This window comes from Crocodylus siamensis, chromosome 3 (assembly GCF_052110815.1).
Source record: "Crocodylus siamensis isolate JL-2025a chromosome 3, ASM5211081v1, whole genome shotgun sequence".
NCBI lineage: Eukaryota > Metazoa > Chordata > Crocodylia > Crocodylidae > Crocodylus > Crocodylus siamensis.
The window spans coordinates 213,163,168-213,180,037 of record NC_143397.1 but is presented as its reverse complement, the minus strand read 5'-3'; the positions used below and the strand labels follow the sequence as shown (position 1 = coordinate 213,180,037).

General features: G+C 40.0%; 1 protein-coding gene across 1 annotated transcript in view; it reads left to right on the top strand.

The window, feature by feature from the left end:
* Window positions 1-16,870, top strand: part of MMP16 (matrix metallopeptidase 16) — a 294,816-nt gene that overhangs the window by 146,994 nt on the left and 130,952 nt on the right. Inside the window, exons 2-3 of the mRNA XM_090040277.1 lie at window positions 1,803-1,951; window positions 14,701-14,823. Coding sequence (XP_089896403.1) covers window positions 1,803-1,951; window positions 14,701-14,823 — 272 coding nt within the window. The remainder of the gene's footprint in view (window positions 1-1,802; window positions 1,952-14,700; window positions 14,824-16,870) is intronic.

The window sequence follows — 16,870 nt, the reverse complement described above, 5'->3', positions numbered from 1 at the left end:
ATACACTGTAGGGGAGGCATGAAGTTCAGAAGCCTGATCGTCCCTGAAGCTGTATAGAGTGCAGTACAGCAGAAGCACACAAAGTAAATGAACTTTGACCTAGAATGTGGAAATTGGAGTCAAATGGGACCTGACAGTATCGTCCCTTCTTTTGCATTGAACTTTGTTGTTGCACTGAGTGGCAGTTGTACTTGGAGATGATGTGCCAGTGCAACAGTGTGCAGGACATATGCTAATGTTGCCTTGTAGAGAATAGCATCACTCCTGTTACTATGCTGAAACTGGAAGTCTGTGAGACCAGGTGCAGTTTTAAGCCTGCTTGAGTCGGGATATTTGAACTGCTGATAGTTAACATAAAGGTTTCCTCAGAGCCTTAAAGCACAGACTGTCATGGATTTGGAGTGATTCTGATCATCATCTTTAATGCATGGTTGATTGACAATAAAGTTATTGTCATCTGTGAGACTTGTGACTTGGTGTGCGTAACAAAGACCAGACTAAGAAACAGTGGGACCATTGCTAGTGCATTTTTATTCAGTTGAATATGTAGGCTAACATTTAGGAAATCATGATTAGAGAGGAGATGTGGTTGTACTTTTTGCATCTGATTACAGAAGTCTTTACAATGGTAACCACAAAGTATTGCTGACATATTTGTGATCTCTTGCAAAAGTGAATGGAGTCATTCTAGAGTGGCTGCCCTCTGCTTACCAAGGGACATATTCCCCAACTACTCTTTCATTCCCAGGCTTCAGTCTCATATCACTTATGAAGCTAGTAAGTAAACATAATTCATTAACAGGGAGGGAGCTGAGAGACGAGCCTAAAATTCATCAATGGTGGGATATCCCAAATACATTGATGGGGAAGGGGGATGGAGGAAAGCCTCTGGTTTCATGAACAAGGAGATATCTAGAAATTAGCGTATGTGGTATAGTGAAATTGCTCTTTGTGCCCCTGTACCTTTACCTCTCAGGGATGTTATGAGCCTAAATACCATAAATTAAAGATTGTGATGTATTCATCTATAGGGAGAGTAGACTATCCCAAAATATGTTATTGGGTGACAACAGGAACGTTCTGGGAATTAGAATCTATTCAATGGGTTGTTGGTAAGTGGGAAAGAAGCAGAATTTATTTGACTCATGTGGGAGGGCAAAATTGATTTAATGTTGTTGACGATGGGTTTAGAAGAAGTTTATTATTTGGGGAGTGAAACCGTGGCAATGCAGTTTGCCTAAGCATGGCTTTGGAACATAGCTATACAGTCAACATTGCTAGTCCTGAGATCAGTAGGTACCAAGGAAACGGTTGTTTTCCCTAGCTGTTTGAGAAGAAATAAGAACAGTCATTGGATGTGAGAGCTATTTTGGTTTTATTGTTATAGTGGGTGAATATTATTATATATCCTGTGTACAGTCAATTATATCTGACATATATTATAGATATTCTATTTTGTCTACTATAAAAATTTGTAGAAGTGCCTCAAGCCAGGGGTAGGTTCTTAAATTCTATGTGAAATAAATAAATACATTAAATAAATAATTGAAGCAGGCACTTGTAGATAATAATGAGATCTAGCTTCAGGGTACAAAGTGTTACAAGTCTTAATACAGCAGAATCTTTAATAAAGCAGATAAAGTAAAAACCCCAAAGAAATATTTTTCTCTACAAACTAACTAACTAAAATGATTTCTGTTAGGTGAATTAAAAGCTTCATCAGATTGACATGGAGTCTAGTTACTAGAGAAACTTATTTAATGATAATTCCTTTTTAACAGACATTGTGCTTGTTACTGCAGGTATGGCTACAGAAGTATGGCTATCTTCCACCAACTGACCCCAGAATGTCAGTGTTGCGCTCTGCAGAGACCATGGAATCCGCGATAGCTGCCATGCAGCAGTTCTATGGCATTAATATGACAGGAAAAGTGGACAGGAACACAATTGAGTAAGTAATTGGTACTGAACTACTCTTGGCTTTTACATTTCAGTAAAATAAAGCAGAACTGAAGGAAATTCAAAGCCAATGAACTGTGGTAACTAGGGTATCCAAACAGCATGGCGACTCAGATGGGGAATTTAAAGTGCCTGTTCGTTCCCTCTCTCTCCCTCTCTCTCTCTCTCTGTAGGCAAATTTCTTCTGTCGGTTGGCCTTCACTTTTTTTCATATGTGAACCAAAATGAGTTATTATAGGTTAATTACTACAGCTCCCAGTATCAGAGTTTCAGGAAAAAAAATGAGACGGTATCCCAGTAGAAAACAACAGTATCCCAGTAGAAAACAACGGTATCTTTGATTGAAAGTCTTTAGGGTGTATTTCCTTTTACTTAGGGTTACCATATTTCCAGTTTGGCAGGGTAGGGGATGGGTAGTATGATTCAGGGGGAGAGGGGTGGCAGTGAGATGTCCCTGCCCTGCCCCTCATTCCTAAGTTATAGCCTCCCCCAACCCGACTGTTGCCCCTCACTCCTGATCCACAGTACCCTGCCTCCCAGACCGTGCTGGTGCCCCACACTCCCAACCTGCAAAACCCCATTCGTGCTGGTACTCTTCACTCCCAAAGTGCAATCCCTGGCACTTCCTGTGCCCTGCACTCATGACCCACAGTTCCCCACCCCCCTTGTGCTCCTCACTTCCAAGCCACAGATCCCGTCTTCGCCACCCTGCCAGTGCCTTTCATTCCTGACCCACAGCATCATTTTCCTCACAACCCTGCAGTGTCTCCCAACTTCTCTACCAGCCTGGCCACGCAGCTCTCTGCTGCTTCCAAAGGGCCCTCCTTCCCTCTTCCCCAACTGGAGAGGCAGGTGCCTCCCCTGCCTCCCCCACCCTGCTGCATCCACAACATGCGGACAGTTTTCTTCAATACCAGCAGGCACCTACCCCCCTCACACACCCATCTCCTTCGCGCATGCACACAGAGCCCAGATAGTCCTCAAGACCTGGCCCTCCAACCCCCCACCCTCCATAGACTTACCTGCATGCAGCTTCCAGAGCTGTTCCCACCACCCTGCCTGGCTGCATACCAGGCATGTGCATGTGTGCACGGAGATGCACATGATGCCCCCTGCCTCTAATTACCCCTCGCCCCCCCCCCGGCCCCAAGCAGCTCCTTGGAAGTTCTGGGAAAAACTTTGATGCTGAGCATACCAAAATCCTGGACATTTGTTGGTATATCAAAAAGCCACCCAGACAAAGATGGGAGGACCCAAAAACAGGTTTTGGGAAAACCTGGGGAATATGGTAACCCTATTTTACTCCTCTACCCAAATATCTTTACGGCTCTCCTCTGGCCTATTTATTTAGTTTCAAAACCAGAAAATACAGATATGATCATTTTAGCATATGATAGATTTAAATTCATTCCACATGCTTAAATCATTTAGGTTCTGCGGTATGTGATTTTACTACTGCAGAACTACTACCATGTGGAACATTATATCAGTAGATACAGCACAACACTGCACAGTAACATAGTGGAAATTCATATTCAAAGACATAAAGGAGTAATGGACCATGGGATGGGTGAGTAGGGCATGTGCTATGGTTGCTACATAAGGGAAGAGAGGAGAGGTGCTCACCAGCTTGCTGCTGCCTCTCCTATTACTGTTGCCTGCCAGCTAGCTGGTAACTATGCGTAGGGACAGAAATTACACATAAACCAGTATAAGTGACTGGAAACTGGTTCAAATCTATAACACAACAGAAGTTCAGTGCACATAAACCGCTTCAAAATGGCTGAAATGGGTTTAAGATAAATCTGGTTGGCTGTAGTATCAGACTTCACTGATTTTAGGTTCAATCAGTTTACTGAACTTCTGTCCCACCAGATTCAAGTTAATTCATAGTCCCGCAACATCCCAGGATGCTTTTGTACCTCCCCATCAACTCCCCCTTCACAGTGTCGGTAGGCTAGCCTTGGCCCAAGCTGTCTGCTTCAGCCAAGCAGGGAAGGGTTCTGCAGCTCCCACCAGCTTCTGACCTGAGTTACTGCAGGCATGTGGTTGCAGTTCCCAAATCAAAACTGAATGTCTGGTCACTTTCTTAATGATTCAATCTATGTATCTTAGACTAACCTGCAAAGAGTGAATCGATTCAACCTTGGGCTTTTTGACCATCTGTATTTAGCAACTTGCGAGTTGCTTGGATTAAGTTTCCCAGAACACCTTGCATTCCATGAGACCGCACAGCTCTCTGCTCTGTTCCTGCACCTGTGACTGAGAGGCAAGAGAAGATAGGGGAGACTGGTAAAAGCAGGCTATCTAGGATGCTTTTTTTTTTTCCATGCTACATATGTGGCTCACAGCAATGTTAAAGTAAAATGTGCCAAAATAAAGTAATAAATATTAACATGTGATTTAGAAAACAAGTCTGCAAATAACAGTCTGAAATGCTTACTTGCATTTTCTTTGTTGGAATTTAAGAAAAAAAATACAATCCCTCTTAAAGAATTTTTATTGCTTCATAACAGGTGATAACATTTGCTTCATAGCACACTGTGATAACATTTCCACTGGTTGCTGCATAGGAAGTGAATCAACATTGTTATTTCAACATTAACAGAAAGCTTTCTGTTAAAACAATTCCCTCTGTTCTCCCCCTACACTCTCATCCTCAGTCCTCTTTCTCCTGCCCCCCTTCTCTGAGTGGCAGCTTTGCTGGTTGTTTCTTGGTAAAATAGCTGCCATGAATATTTTCTTTTTTAAATTGCTTAACAGTTTAAGAAAGAGTCTTCCTAAACTTCTCAATAAGGATTGGAAAAAATCATTTTATTCCACTAGCACATGCATTTTTACTCTGGAAAGCAATAACGAAAACCATTTTAAGAGCTGCCCTAGGGGGAGGTGTGTTGGTCAGATGTCCCTGGACCTAGGAATTTAGAGGACCTTGTCACAGGCAACAGCAATAGCAATAGAATCAGAAAGTGCCTTGTAAGAAATCCAGGTTTAGAAGTATATTTATGATTCAATCTGCAGGGTGGAATTAGAGTGTGAGTTCTTCACAGAGCTAAAATGATTGATCCATGAGGAGAGAATGCTGTTATACCAGCTACTAGTAGGCTTTTAAAGCCACATTAGTGGTGGTTTTGGAAAAGGCCATTTATTTCAGTAGAAAGAAAATAATCTGTTATGAATTGGCAGCCAGGGGAGCATAAGAAGTGGCAAACAGGACAGGGATAGGGCACAATGACCATTCCTCATTATTGGATGACAGACAGCATGTATAAAGAGCTTCAGTTTGTAAGGAAGATATTTTCTACGTACATAAAAATTTCAACCTCCAGTAAATGAAGCTGGCCATGCTAGGTAGCACACCAGCGAGCCTGTCTCTGTCTCTCTGTCTTTGTCTCTTTCTGTCTCTCTCTCTGTCTCTCTCTCTTTGTTGCTACCTTTTTTTCAAGGAACTTGTCTATCATAATAATCCAAATCTTATATTTTGTATTCTGTTTTATTCTTGGGAGTTCAACTTCCTTGAGACAGGTAATGAAGCAGTGTGCTTAGCCACACAGAGAAGTACAAAAAACATGCACCATTAGAGCACAGGTATATTGCCCTAAAGCATAATTAGTTTACTTGTGGTCTTTCCTGCATTAGCTTATACATTTGCAGTTTTTCTGACTTCAGGTAGTCTCATGCAAGCCAAATGAAGGGTAGAAATTGACCTATTAACCTATTGGCACAGAAGCATTTATCTTGAGAAAATACACTTGTTGGGCCAGACAGATCATGTCTTCAGTTATCCATTTAGCATCACTGAAATCACACTGAGCTATCTTTTGGATTGTTGCTGTATTACAGAATTTGTAACCATCTCATCCTGAACAGGAAGCATGTTCTTTTTTGGGCCAGAAGTGTTTGACAATTTATGATTTATCCCTTGGTAGTTAATAAACCTAGTAATAAAGATTAGGAACCAAAAGAAAATGCTCGGCTTACAAAATAAAACTGTGGTAGGAACCTCATAGAAACACAGTATGTTCTCATCTTGTTGCACAGGGATTTACCTGCCTATGTCCCATACACTGAGAAGAGATTACCAGTTAATCTTAAAAAGGACAAACAATTAAAATAAGTTAATATAGTTGCCTAATAGGAACCAACTTTGGGAGTATTACCAAAGAAATAATATGTAGCAACAGCATCATCAGAAGTCTCTTAGGGATGGACTTTGTTATTGTCTGAAACAAAATATCCCTAAAGGAATATTTTAGCATGCAAAATATTAGAGGTGCTCACTACTCCCTTAATATCACCACTTATACCTTGTTGTGCTTTGGAACTGGTTTCTCAGGAAGTTTGAAAAGAGCTGTACCTGTTTTATAGATGAAATTAGGGGCTGGGAGTAGAAAGAATTATTCTTATAATGCCATGAAAAAGGCAAGGTTGTTAAATTGTTACAAAATATTCTAGTGATAATTTTTAGTTTTGATAATATTTTACATTATGGCTTCCATATGTTTCCAAGATCAGTCAACCTTGCATAGAAGTGGGATTATTATAAATTGGTTACTTTTCTGTACTTCCACACTCTTAAAATATGTATCTGAAAATTTTACCTTCTCCAGTAAGCTGAAAAAAAGAGTAGGTATTACTTTATTTCTTTTTTCATATTGCATATATTTCTGCCAGAACTATGTTGATTAAATAGGGTGTACCTTAGTTAAGATGGTGCACTTAGAATTATAGGTATAGGTGTAGAGGCTACTAAATAAATGCATGTAATAATGTTACGTGATGTTTGATAACCAGGGATCCTGGTTTTCTGTTTTAAAAATAATAAATTCTGATAAAAATGGCAAATTCTCTGGATTAAACCCCCCAAATCTATGTTTTTTTCCATGATTAAAATGAAATACCACTAATATATATATAGGTATCAGTTGAACACAATATTTTATTGATATATTTACAATTTTGAAGCAATTTGGAAGTCTGCCACTGCCTCAATCACTGTATAATAAATAAATTCTAAATACCTATACATTTTGTTGTTTGATTTGGGGTTTTTGATCATGGAAAATAGAGCTCTGCCTGCCCCCTTTACTCACTCACCAGGATGTGGGTCCAGCTGCAGCTGTCCCCCACCTACTGCTTTGTGGCACTGACCAGGCTTGATCTGGCAGTGTTCTGTCCATACCATTGCTCCTTATTCTCAACCCACAGCCCTGCTGGCGCCCCTCACTCTCCAGCCACAGCCCTACCTCCTCTGCTCACCAGCCGTGCTGGTCCTCCTTCCTCTCAAACCACAGCCCCCTGGCCCTGCTGGTGCCCCTCACTTCCCACCCACAGTGAGAGACACAACTCCACGCCACTGCCCCTGCTGCTGCCAGGTGGCATGGGGTGCTTTGCCATGGCAGCGTGGGGCTCCAAGCAGGGGTAACAAGCTTCCCTGCCCTGCCCCACTCTACCCTGCTCCTCTGGGTCCCGCCCACTAGGCTGCAGAGGCCTTGTGGAGGCAAGGTGGTTGGCCTGAGCCTGCAGTGGCCAGTACACCCCTACCCTGCATGCAGATCTGGGGAGCACGTGTCCCTCATACCCACCCCCTGGGGTGCACTCAGCAGCGGGGAGCCAGCCCCCTGCACTGGCATGCAGATCAGCTGCACTCAGTACTGTTCCACTCCCTCCCTGACTCCTGTGGCCACGCATTGAGGCCCCAGGCCCCAAGTCCTATGCACGGCCCCAGCTAGGAAGCAACCCCAGCCCCAGCCCTGCCCAGCTCCCTCCCTCACGATGAGGGCCTCAATTCCACCACCCTGCCTGCCTGCTGTCACCACTGCTGCCAAGCTTACCTGCGAGACCTGCTCTCTCCAGGCTGCCTGGTGGCCATGTGCATGTGTGCTGATGACACTGTTCCTGCTCCATGTACCCCTTGCAAGTCCGAACTCTGCCAGCCTTCAAGGGAAAACCCACCATTTCCCATATTTTTCTTTAAAGGAGAAAATCTGGGTTTCATAGTTTCATGGTTGGAAGGGACCTGAGCAGATCAAGTCCAACCCCCTGCCATAGCAGGAAAAAGTACTGGGGTCAAATGACCCCAGCAAAGTGTTCGTCTAGCCTCCTCTTAAAGACCCCCAGGATAGGAGCCAGCACCACTTCTCTTGGAAGTTGGTTCCAGATCCTAGTCGCCCTGACAGTGAAGTAGCACCTCCTGGGCACTCCTTAAAATGAGAGAATTCAGGTTTTACCACATTTTCTGCAGTGAATGGAAATCCCAGATCCCTGTTGATAACATAATATTGTTTTCATGAAAGTAGTCATTTCATTTTTAATGAAATTAAAAACATTATACAGAATCCTGGAGTGTCCCTAGCAAAATGAGACACATGTCCACCTAATTTCTGATGATCTTTGCTACTTAGATATTATTAATCTGTCTAAATCTCAGAAATGATAAGGAACAATACGTTTTAAAACTATGAAATCTAATTCAATAGTTTATTTTAATAGTGAGGAGAGCAGTTGTTTCAATGGGAAAAGCACATATCATTGGGCATGCAGGTTGTCTGAGCTGAAGCTTGAACTCTGTACCTTGTTACCTGGGTTAGCAGTGAACTAGAAGTATTGCAGATGAAACGCATTCAGTCACTGAGGCAAAATGGAATATCTTACATCAGTCTCTAGTGGCTACCTCTCTGTAACAGAAGGAGTAGTACTGATAGGCCCTGGGAAGATCCATATCCATCTCTCCTCCCTTTGGCTCTGAGCCAGGGACCACTGAAGTCAGTGGAAACACTTTCCATTGACTCATGGACTTTAAATCACCACCCCCATGAAAAGGATTGCAATGCCTAAGGGATACTCTTGAGATTACCTGGAAGAAAATATGGCCTTAGTGATGGAAGAATCCAAAGGAATCCTGTCAGGAAAAATACAAAATTAAAAACCTTTGAGTGAGATCCTTAAATTTTTAATAGAGTTTCTGGTTCTGAATCTAATCCTAGCCTGCATACTTTCCCCTCCAGTTATACAGCTTCTAGTTTTAGTAGCTATGGATTTTGCTTCTCAAAACAACTCTCCAAATAATTCATCTTTCTTTTTCTGAAAATATATATCTAAAGACAACTCATGTTCAAATCCCCTTTTTGACCTTGAATTGCCTTTACAACTGAGAGAGAATGTGTGATCAGGACTGATCAGAAAACAAGAATTCTGGTTTGGTTAAAAATATATATTTCAAAATCTGTTTCTGTTCCTCTTCAGAAGAAAAAACAACCTTTTTATCCTGTTTTGGAAAAAAATAAAGGGGTATAGGAAAAGATCATCTAACAGCCAATATGATTATGGTACTGAATTGTGGGAGACATTTGTTCAAGCCCCTGGTTGAACAATGGCATTTGAGAGGGCTTTATACTATTGCATACCCTGGATTAAATCTGTGTCTACTCTGAGTCTATACTAGTATAACCACAAGGACTTCAATTGTGTTTTTTAAGATTTACATTGATAGGACTGAAAGAAGAATTGGTGGCTGAAAAATTGATTTCAGCAAAAATATGATCAGATGAGAGAGAGAGTCAACCATATTAGTCTGAAGTGAGACAGAAAGAGAAGGCAGGATAGATGTGAACCTTATGTAAGATACATACCTACCCTCCCTTTTCCAGATGATCAATATTTTTAAAGGAAAAAAAACACACCCCATATAACTATCTGAAAAATATTTTTGTAATTGAAAGTTCATTTTTATTTTTGTGTAATTTTCTTGTTTTAAAGCTTACCAGAAATGAAAGTTTTGGGTTGTTGGGGTTTTTTGCCAGTTCTACTTATAACACAGGAGGGAACATATCAAAATAAACAAATGAGTTGTAAATTCATTCCACACTAGAAGTCCATACTATGATGTGCAAAGGCATCAGTTTGATTTGGATTACACTGAGATTGTGAGGTGGTAGCCACCCTCTATAATTAAGCATACAGGCAGCAGTGGTAGTATTATGTGAACCATTCTTTGCCTGCTCCAACTTAAAAGCATTTGAGCATTATGTAACTTGGCAAATTCATGCCACTTTTAAAACTGTTTGTAGAAGTAATTAGCTTTTCTTAAAAGCATGTTATGAATCAATTTTTATTATTATTTAAAAAGTGCTGGGATTGTAAATAGCTCAAGCAAGATGATATAATGTTGAAATTCAGTTCTCTGTTGGCTACCAGCTAGTCTGGTCTTTTGTACTAAATACATCTCTTGAACATAAACCTTTTATGATGCTAACAGTGATTTCTACCAGAATGCTGAAACTTCAACATAACTTGCAAGCTCATTTCAATAACAACTTTGAAGATTAATTTTTAAATTTACAGTTTAGGAGATTTACAACCCTTTTCTGGCCTTAAATCTTCCAGGTGAGCCAACCCTGTTATTCAACACAGATCTCCATCAGTTAAGCTGACTAATTTAAAAATGGGCATTTTTTCATATGGGCCTAATTCACTTGAATTAGCTAGCAACCTTAAAATAATGTTTGAAATGATCTATGAATATGTATTAGACCCTGATTTTTTTTTGTACAGTTCTAACAAAATATAATAGTTTTATGTTTTTGCTTTATTCCTTGCTTCTTTCATTTGATGTAGTGATATCACCTTAAGGTGAGAAAAACTTGTCTTTTGTTACTTATATGTTACTTTCTGCAATGTGTGTGTTTTCCTTAACCTAATGTAAATATATCCTGTAGTTTAAATGCATGGTAATTGCATGCTGATTTTACATCCAGTCAGAATAAGTGTTAATGACAGAGTGTGCCTAAAAAACTTACTGAAATCTGAAGCAATTTACTCATTTCTCATAATCTCATTTACTCTGACACAAATCTAGGGTGATTCATTGAGAAAGAATGGGGTTCTCCTTTATTTCTATTCATGTAATTAAAATGTGAATCCTGCCCTCTGGGTTTATTTTATTATTAGAATGAATCTGGAGTTGGCAATAATAATATATCCCTGAAATTTTATTTGCCTAAGCTAAATATTTTACAGGCATAGGGAACATGTAAATCTGAAGATTTTTTTTAACAGATGGGGGTAAAATCAGGCTTATAAATTCTGTATCTGCAGAAACTACAGAAAGAAGGTGTCTTTCCTTGTAATCCCTCCAAAAGCATTAATAGTAATCAACTATTTCCTGCCACAGACATGACTCTGTAGTTGGGGGTGGGAACAGGACTGTTGTTTGTTTTGTTTTGCTTTTTACTAGAAAAAGTAATTTGTCTCTAATTCTTTTGGTATGGCAGCTTTTAAACACTCTGACTGAAAAAAAACAAGCTTGATTGTCTACAGGTTATATTTAGGTAGCTAAATGAAGCATGTGTTCCTTTTCTGAAGGTTCCTATTCTTCAGGTTGCTGATTCAGGCAACCACATTTGAAAATTGGCTCCTACATTCCTAGTCTTATATTGCATAATGGAGACATAACCAATCACAGTCTTTGAAACAACTGATCTGGTCTTAAAGCGCTTACTGATGTGAGTAGGCTGTACTGTTGATGGATGTACTCCTGTGATTGAAGACTACAGGTTTTGGTCTGACAGGAGATATCCGTATCAGACATTATATACACTAGAAACAAAAGACACAATATATACCTCCATATCCCCACTTCCCCCATCTAAACCCACATACACACACATAAAAACATATCTACTATATAGTGTAAATGTAACAGCTACAATGTTTAAACTTGTCTGTTTAAAGGTCAGTCACTTGAACTTATATTAGGCACCTACATAATAACCTGTTCTTTATTCTTGTTTGAAGTGTATATATGACCTGATGTGCATGGCTGTACCTATATATCTATATAAATGGATATATGGAATTAGTGTGATGCTTTAGAAAGAGGGACACCATATTCTAATTTTTATTCTTCATAATTTTTCTGTAGTATATGGTTTACATGGTATTACTTGACCTAAAAGTTATAATGCACATATAAGCCCTTGAGTATAAGCCTGAAAATATATAATACTAATGCCGTTTGTTAGACAGGATCTGTTTTATTTAACATTTCAGTGGTTTCACTGAAGCACGTATTATATCTATAAAAATAGTTCATAGTGACGCGTGCTATTTCCATTGTGAGAACTTTAAAGAATCTTCTCTCCTACTTATATTTAACTATGCTTCTGTAGGACACAAGAAAGTATGTTTTTGCCGCTGTGGTTGCATCTACACGTGCACTTTCCCGTGGAGTTGACTAATTAGTTCCACAGTAAAGCATCACCATCTATATGTGCACCCGTTTTAGGGCACATTAAATTCATTAACTCTACTGCCCTATGGCAGAGTAATATACACTGCCTCAACATACATATAGATGGTGACTGGGGTTGGATGGGGCACAAGGGTGTTCACTGTGGGGCTAGCTGGCAGGCAGCCCCCCGCGCTGTAGCATCCTCATGCTCCAGCCAGCCCCAGCGTCACCTAATGCCATCACCCAAAGCCTGGGGCTGCCCCCTTGAGTCTACTGCCAGCATGGGGCTGCTTCTCCCCAGCTCTAACTGCTGCTGGCCGGGGTGCACATGTGTATATAGTGTGCCTGGGACCCATTGACTCCAGCATGAACTGCGCCAGAGTTTATTGCTCATGTAGATGTATCCTGTATGTGGTAAATATAATTTAAATTTTAATTGGATCCTATTCTAAATGAATTCCCCCTCAGCTAATCATATTAGGGGCAAAATGTACATATGTATTTATGCATCCATCCAGTGTACAGTTTAGTTTATGAAATGCTGTATAATTCTTTAGTGAAATAAATGTCTGTACTCCCAGCTTATCAGAATACAGTTTTTTCTTAGTGGTATGGTAAATATTTTGGTGTTGGAAAACAGCACATAAAACTAAAACATCCATTTCATTAATTATTTAGAATGATAGAAATTAAATAAATGGTACACAAATTTGTCACATGATTAATGTCTTCATCTTAGAAAATAAATATTTTGTTGTCATCTTACTATATTGTGGTGGCAGTGGACATTTATTCTGTAGGTGTAAGGTTCTGTTGCATAATCACTTCAGGCTTGACTCAAACACTCTTGCTCATGGTGAAGAACTCCTTATTTTTCAACTGAAAAAACATTGATTCAATAAAATTATGTGCACCCAAATCCATTCCTATGAATTTGAAGCACGTTATTCTTTGAAATACCTTTCTCAGAAGTAGCACAACTTCTTTAACGTTCCTTATCATTCTTTCTTTTCTGCCTGGGAAAGTTGTGTAATATCCTTTATTAGAGGTTTTCAAGAAGAGATTGGATTCTGATATGCATACTCTTAGGCATCTATTTAGGAAGGTTTAAGGAATAGCAAATTCTGCAGCTATGCATGGGGTAGGATGAGATGATCCTTGTGGTTCCTTCCAACTGTATGATACTTTGATTTAAAAATCCTTTTGGCTGTGTCCAGACAAGCGCAGACAAGTGCCATTGCTACTTGTCCCTGGAGAACATCTGTGCCATGCATGCTCAGGTTACCCTGGGAGGTATGGTGTTGCTGGCGAGGGGCTGGGTCCAGTAACTGTGCTGGCTCCAGCAGACTTACCTGGGGGCCTCCAGGACCTGCAGCTGCAGTACTCCTGCAGCTAGGAGCCTGGGCAGTAGTTGGAGTGTGGTTCCAGCTAACCAGGCTCGGATTTTGGTCAGCGTGCACTACCGCCATGTACACCCACCACTCTGCTTTTTTTTTTTGCTGTGGGTTTTTTTGACTCCCGAATCTCCTGGGGTCACAACCCTCCCCCTTCTCCCCTACTACAAGGTAGCAGTGTGGGGAACACCTCACATCCATTTGCAGTGTGTGGTGCTGCAGATGGGTCTGTGGTGCCACATACTGCACGTCCGTGCTCATCTGGACATGGCCTTCGTGTTTATTTCTCTTTTAGTTCACATTGGCATTTGCTAGTTGGATTCTGATGGAATATGGCAGAAGCTGATCAGGACCTTTCAAGTTGATACCACATTCAGACATGTCAGGCAGAATCCTTGAGTTAGATAGCTCCTTGGAGAAAATACAGTTGCTGATTAGGGATGGTGCTCTTCATTATTCAGAGGTACATTAGGACAGTAAAAATATTTAATGGGGAGCTTGGCAATATAATAACTTTAACAGTCCCAGAGTCTTGGAATAAAATCTTTTTGTGTCTTTGAACTGAACCCTGTAATTAAAGGATTGTGGACAAGATCAAATGCAGAGATACTAGGATGGAAACAAAAGAACTTGAACTCAGAAGTGGTCGTTTAAAAACCAGTGGTTTGACTAAAATTGCTTGTAAATATTTAACCTCCTTTCCATAAGTAATCCTATCATTAGGTGCTGGTCAACTCATAAGGGTTAGAATAAGTTATTACTGCTAAGGGACTAAATGCTGATTTAGAACTTGACCAGCAGAGGAGTACCATGAGTCCTTGTTCAGAGACTGCAGTAAGGGAAAATTAGAAAAAAGACTGGGGGGAGATTTGTGCCCGAAAAGCACTGGCACAGCCTTCGTGCCTCATATTATTCTAGTCCCACAAACCATTAACAGTTCTTTGATAACATGACCTCACTGTCTGAAATCACTGCTGTGAATACAACATTTAAAAAATATATAGCTTTTAAGAAGGTGTCTTCAGTACTGTCAGTTGGAGAAGTTTGTTGTAATGTGTATTCTGGCTTTTATGTCGTTCTTAAGATCCTGTAATTGTGTCCTACTAACTTTTGCAGCTGGATGAAGAGGCCTCGATGTGGTGTGCCTGACCAGACAAGAGGTAGCCCCAAATTTAACATTCGTCGGAAACGTTATGCATTAACAGGACAGAAGTGGCAACACAAACATATCACTTACAGGTACAAAAATGGCATAGATTTCAGCAATAGCACTGAACATTTATCAAAATAAAATGAATGTTTTGGAGATACAATTTGCTAAACATATATTATATGATGTTAAGATGTTTTGTATTTTGAAAATATTAATTTGAATACCCCTGGGGTAAGTACTCATGTCCTGTACAATCACTGAATGATTTTCTTGGATTTAAATTGTCTGCATTTATATAGAATATTCTTTGAAGCTTTTCAGCAACAAATTAACCTCCAATATGTCCTTAACTGTACTTTTCAGCCCTCTTGGCAACTTCTCAGGGAAAGTCACTCTAAAAGCTAGAACAAGCTAATGAAATGGTGGACTCTAATTTAAATATGCAAATTGGCCCATTGGAGGGAGGCAGCTGCTGCAAATATACATGCCTCCAGGTCTGCTTCAAACTATATAAACGAATTTGATTAAATTTTGGTGAGTCATTGGCCCTGCCATCTCACTCCCTCTTAATAATGAACGTGAGTGGATATGGGCATATATGTGTTTTTTGTGTAAAACTGAATTTAACTTGCAGGTATCAGGGTTGCTCTACCAAAGGTGACCTTCTCTGGGCTAATAAAATACAAAACAATGTACTCGATATACTGTTGTCAGCCAAGACGCTTCTCACATGTACACAGTATGTAACCCGTTATTTATCAGCAATGCAGAGGATTTCTGTAGAGTCACCTAGAAACATTGCATAAACTCACTGGGATTCTAGCAATATGTATCTAGCAAGGAACCCTGAACAGCACTGTGAATTTTCCAGAGATAAAAGTATCCTAAAGTTCACTAATCAATGTGGATATTAACAGCACTAATACTTTAATAACCTGCAAGGCCAGTGATCTCCTAGTCTGATTTCTTGCATAACACAGGCCACAGAATTTATGCAGTCACCTTTATAAATCCCATATCCTGTTTGTGGTTAACATTCAGCCTTGATTTAAAGATATAGAGCTGTCTCCATCACTTGACATGTTTGGTTTATTGACATCTCAATCCAGAAAAGAGAGTGAACAGAGTAGTGAGTAATTGACCTTTGTTGGAGCTCCTGTGTTGGACTTTGGAGTTTGAGGGTGAGGGTGCATGCATGGCAAAGACACGAAGTTGATAGAAACTTAAGAATTGGTGGAAGAGACTTGTAGAGTAACAAAGAAAGTAAAGATAACTGGATAGACATTATACTTGACTGGGGACACTGGCTATAAATGTATGAAGTGTTTCTTAATTGAGCTCATGGGAATAGAGTTAATGCTGGAATTCAGATATGGTCATGAGTAGGGATCCTGGTTTTCTCTAATTAAAAAAACCCAATTTTTGGTTAAAAAAATAGTAACCCCAAATCCACATTTTCTGTGATTTAAATGAAACACCATTATATAATGGTGTTTCATTTTAATTGCAGAAAAATGTGAATTTGAGGTTACTTTTTCTTAACTGAAAATTGGGGATTTTTTTAAAATTGGAGAAAACCAGGATCCCTGGCCTTGAGGACATAGAACAGAGAGGAGAGAAGAGAATACACACGCACAAGTGAAGAACGATTCTTAGACCCAGAGGACAGTTTCTTAGACCTGTAGAGTAACCCAGGGCAAAAGAAAAGACTGGTTATTGGAAGAAGAATAGAGTTGAGAAACAGGTTTCCTAGACCAGAGATAGAGAAGGAGAAAGAGGCATAAATAAAAGACTGTGACAAGAAAGGAGAACAACCAGCTCCAGAGGAGGAAAAGGTATGATATAGAGACTGAGAAAGCAAGAGCAAGAAGGAAGAGAGATGTTTAGAACAGAAGGGAGAGAACCAGAGATTCACACTAATATCTGAAAGAAGTAGGTCTTTCTATTTGGAACTTCCTTCTTGAAAACAACTGCCAGGCCTATTACAGGAGTCAGTCCAGATAATAGAAAGCCATACTGCCAGCCAGGAGTAAAGGTATGAGATACAGACCTGAGGTTGATAAGTATCCTGAAGGGAGTAGGAAAGAATACACTTATCATCCTTCATATTGGGACAAATGAAACTGCAAGATT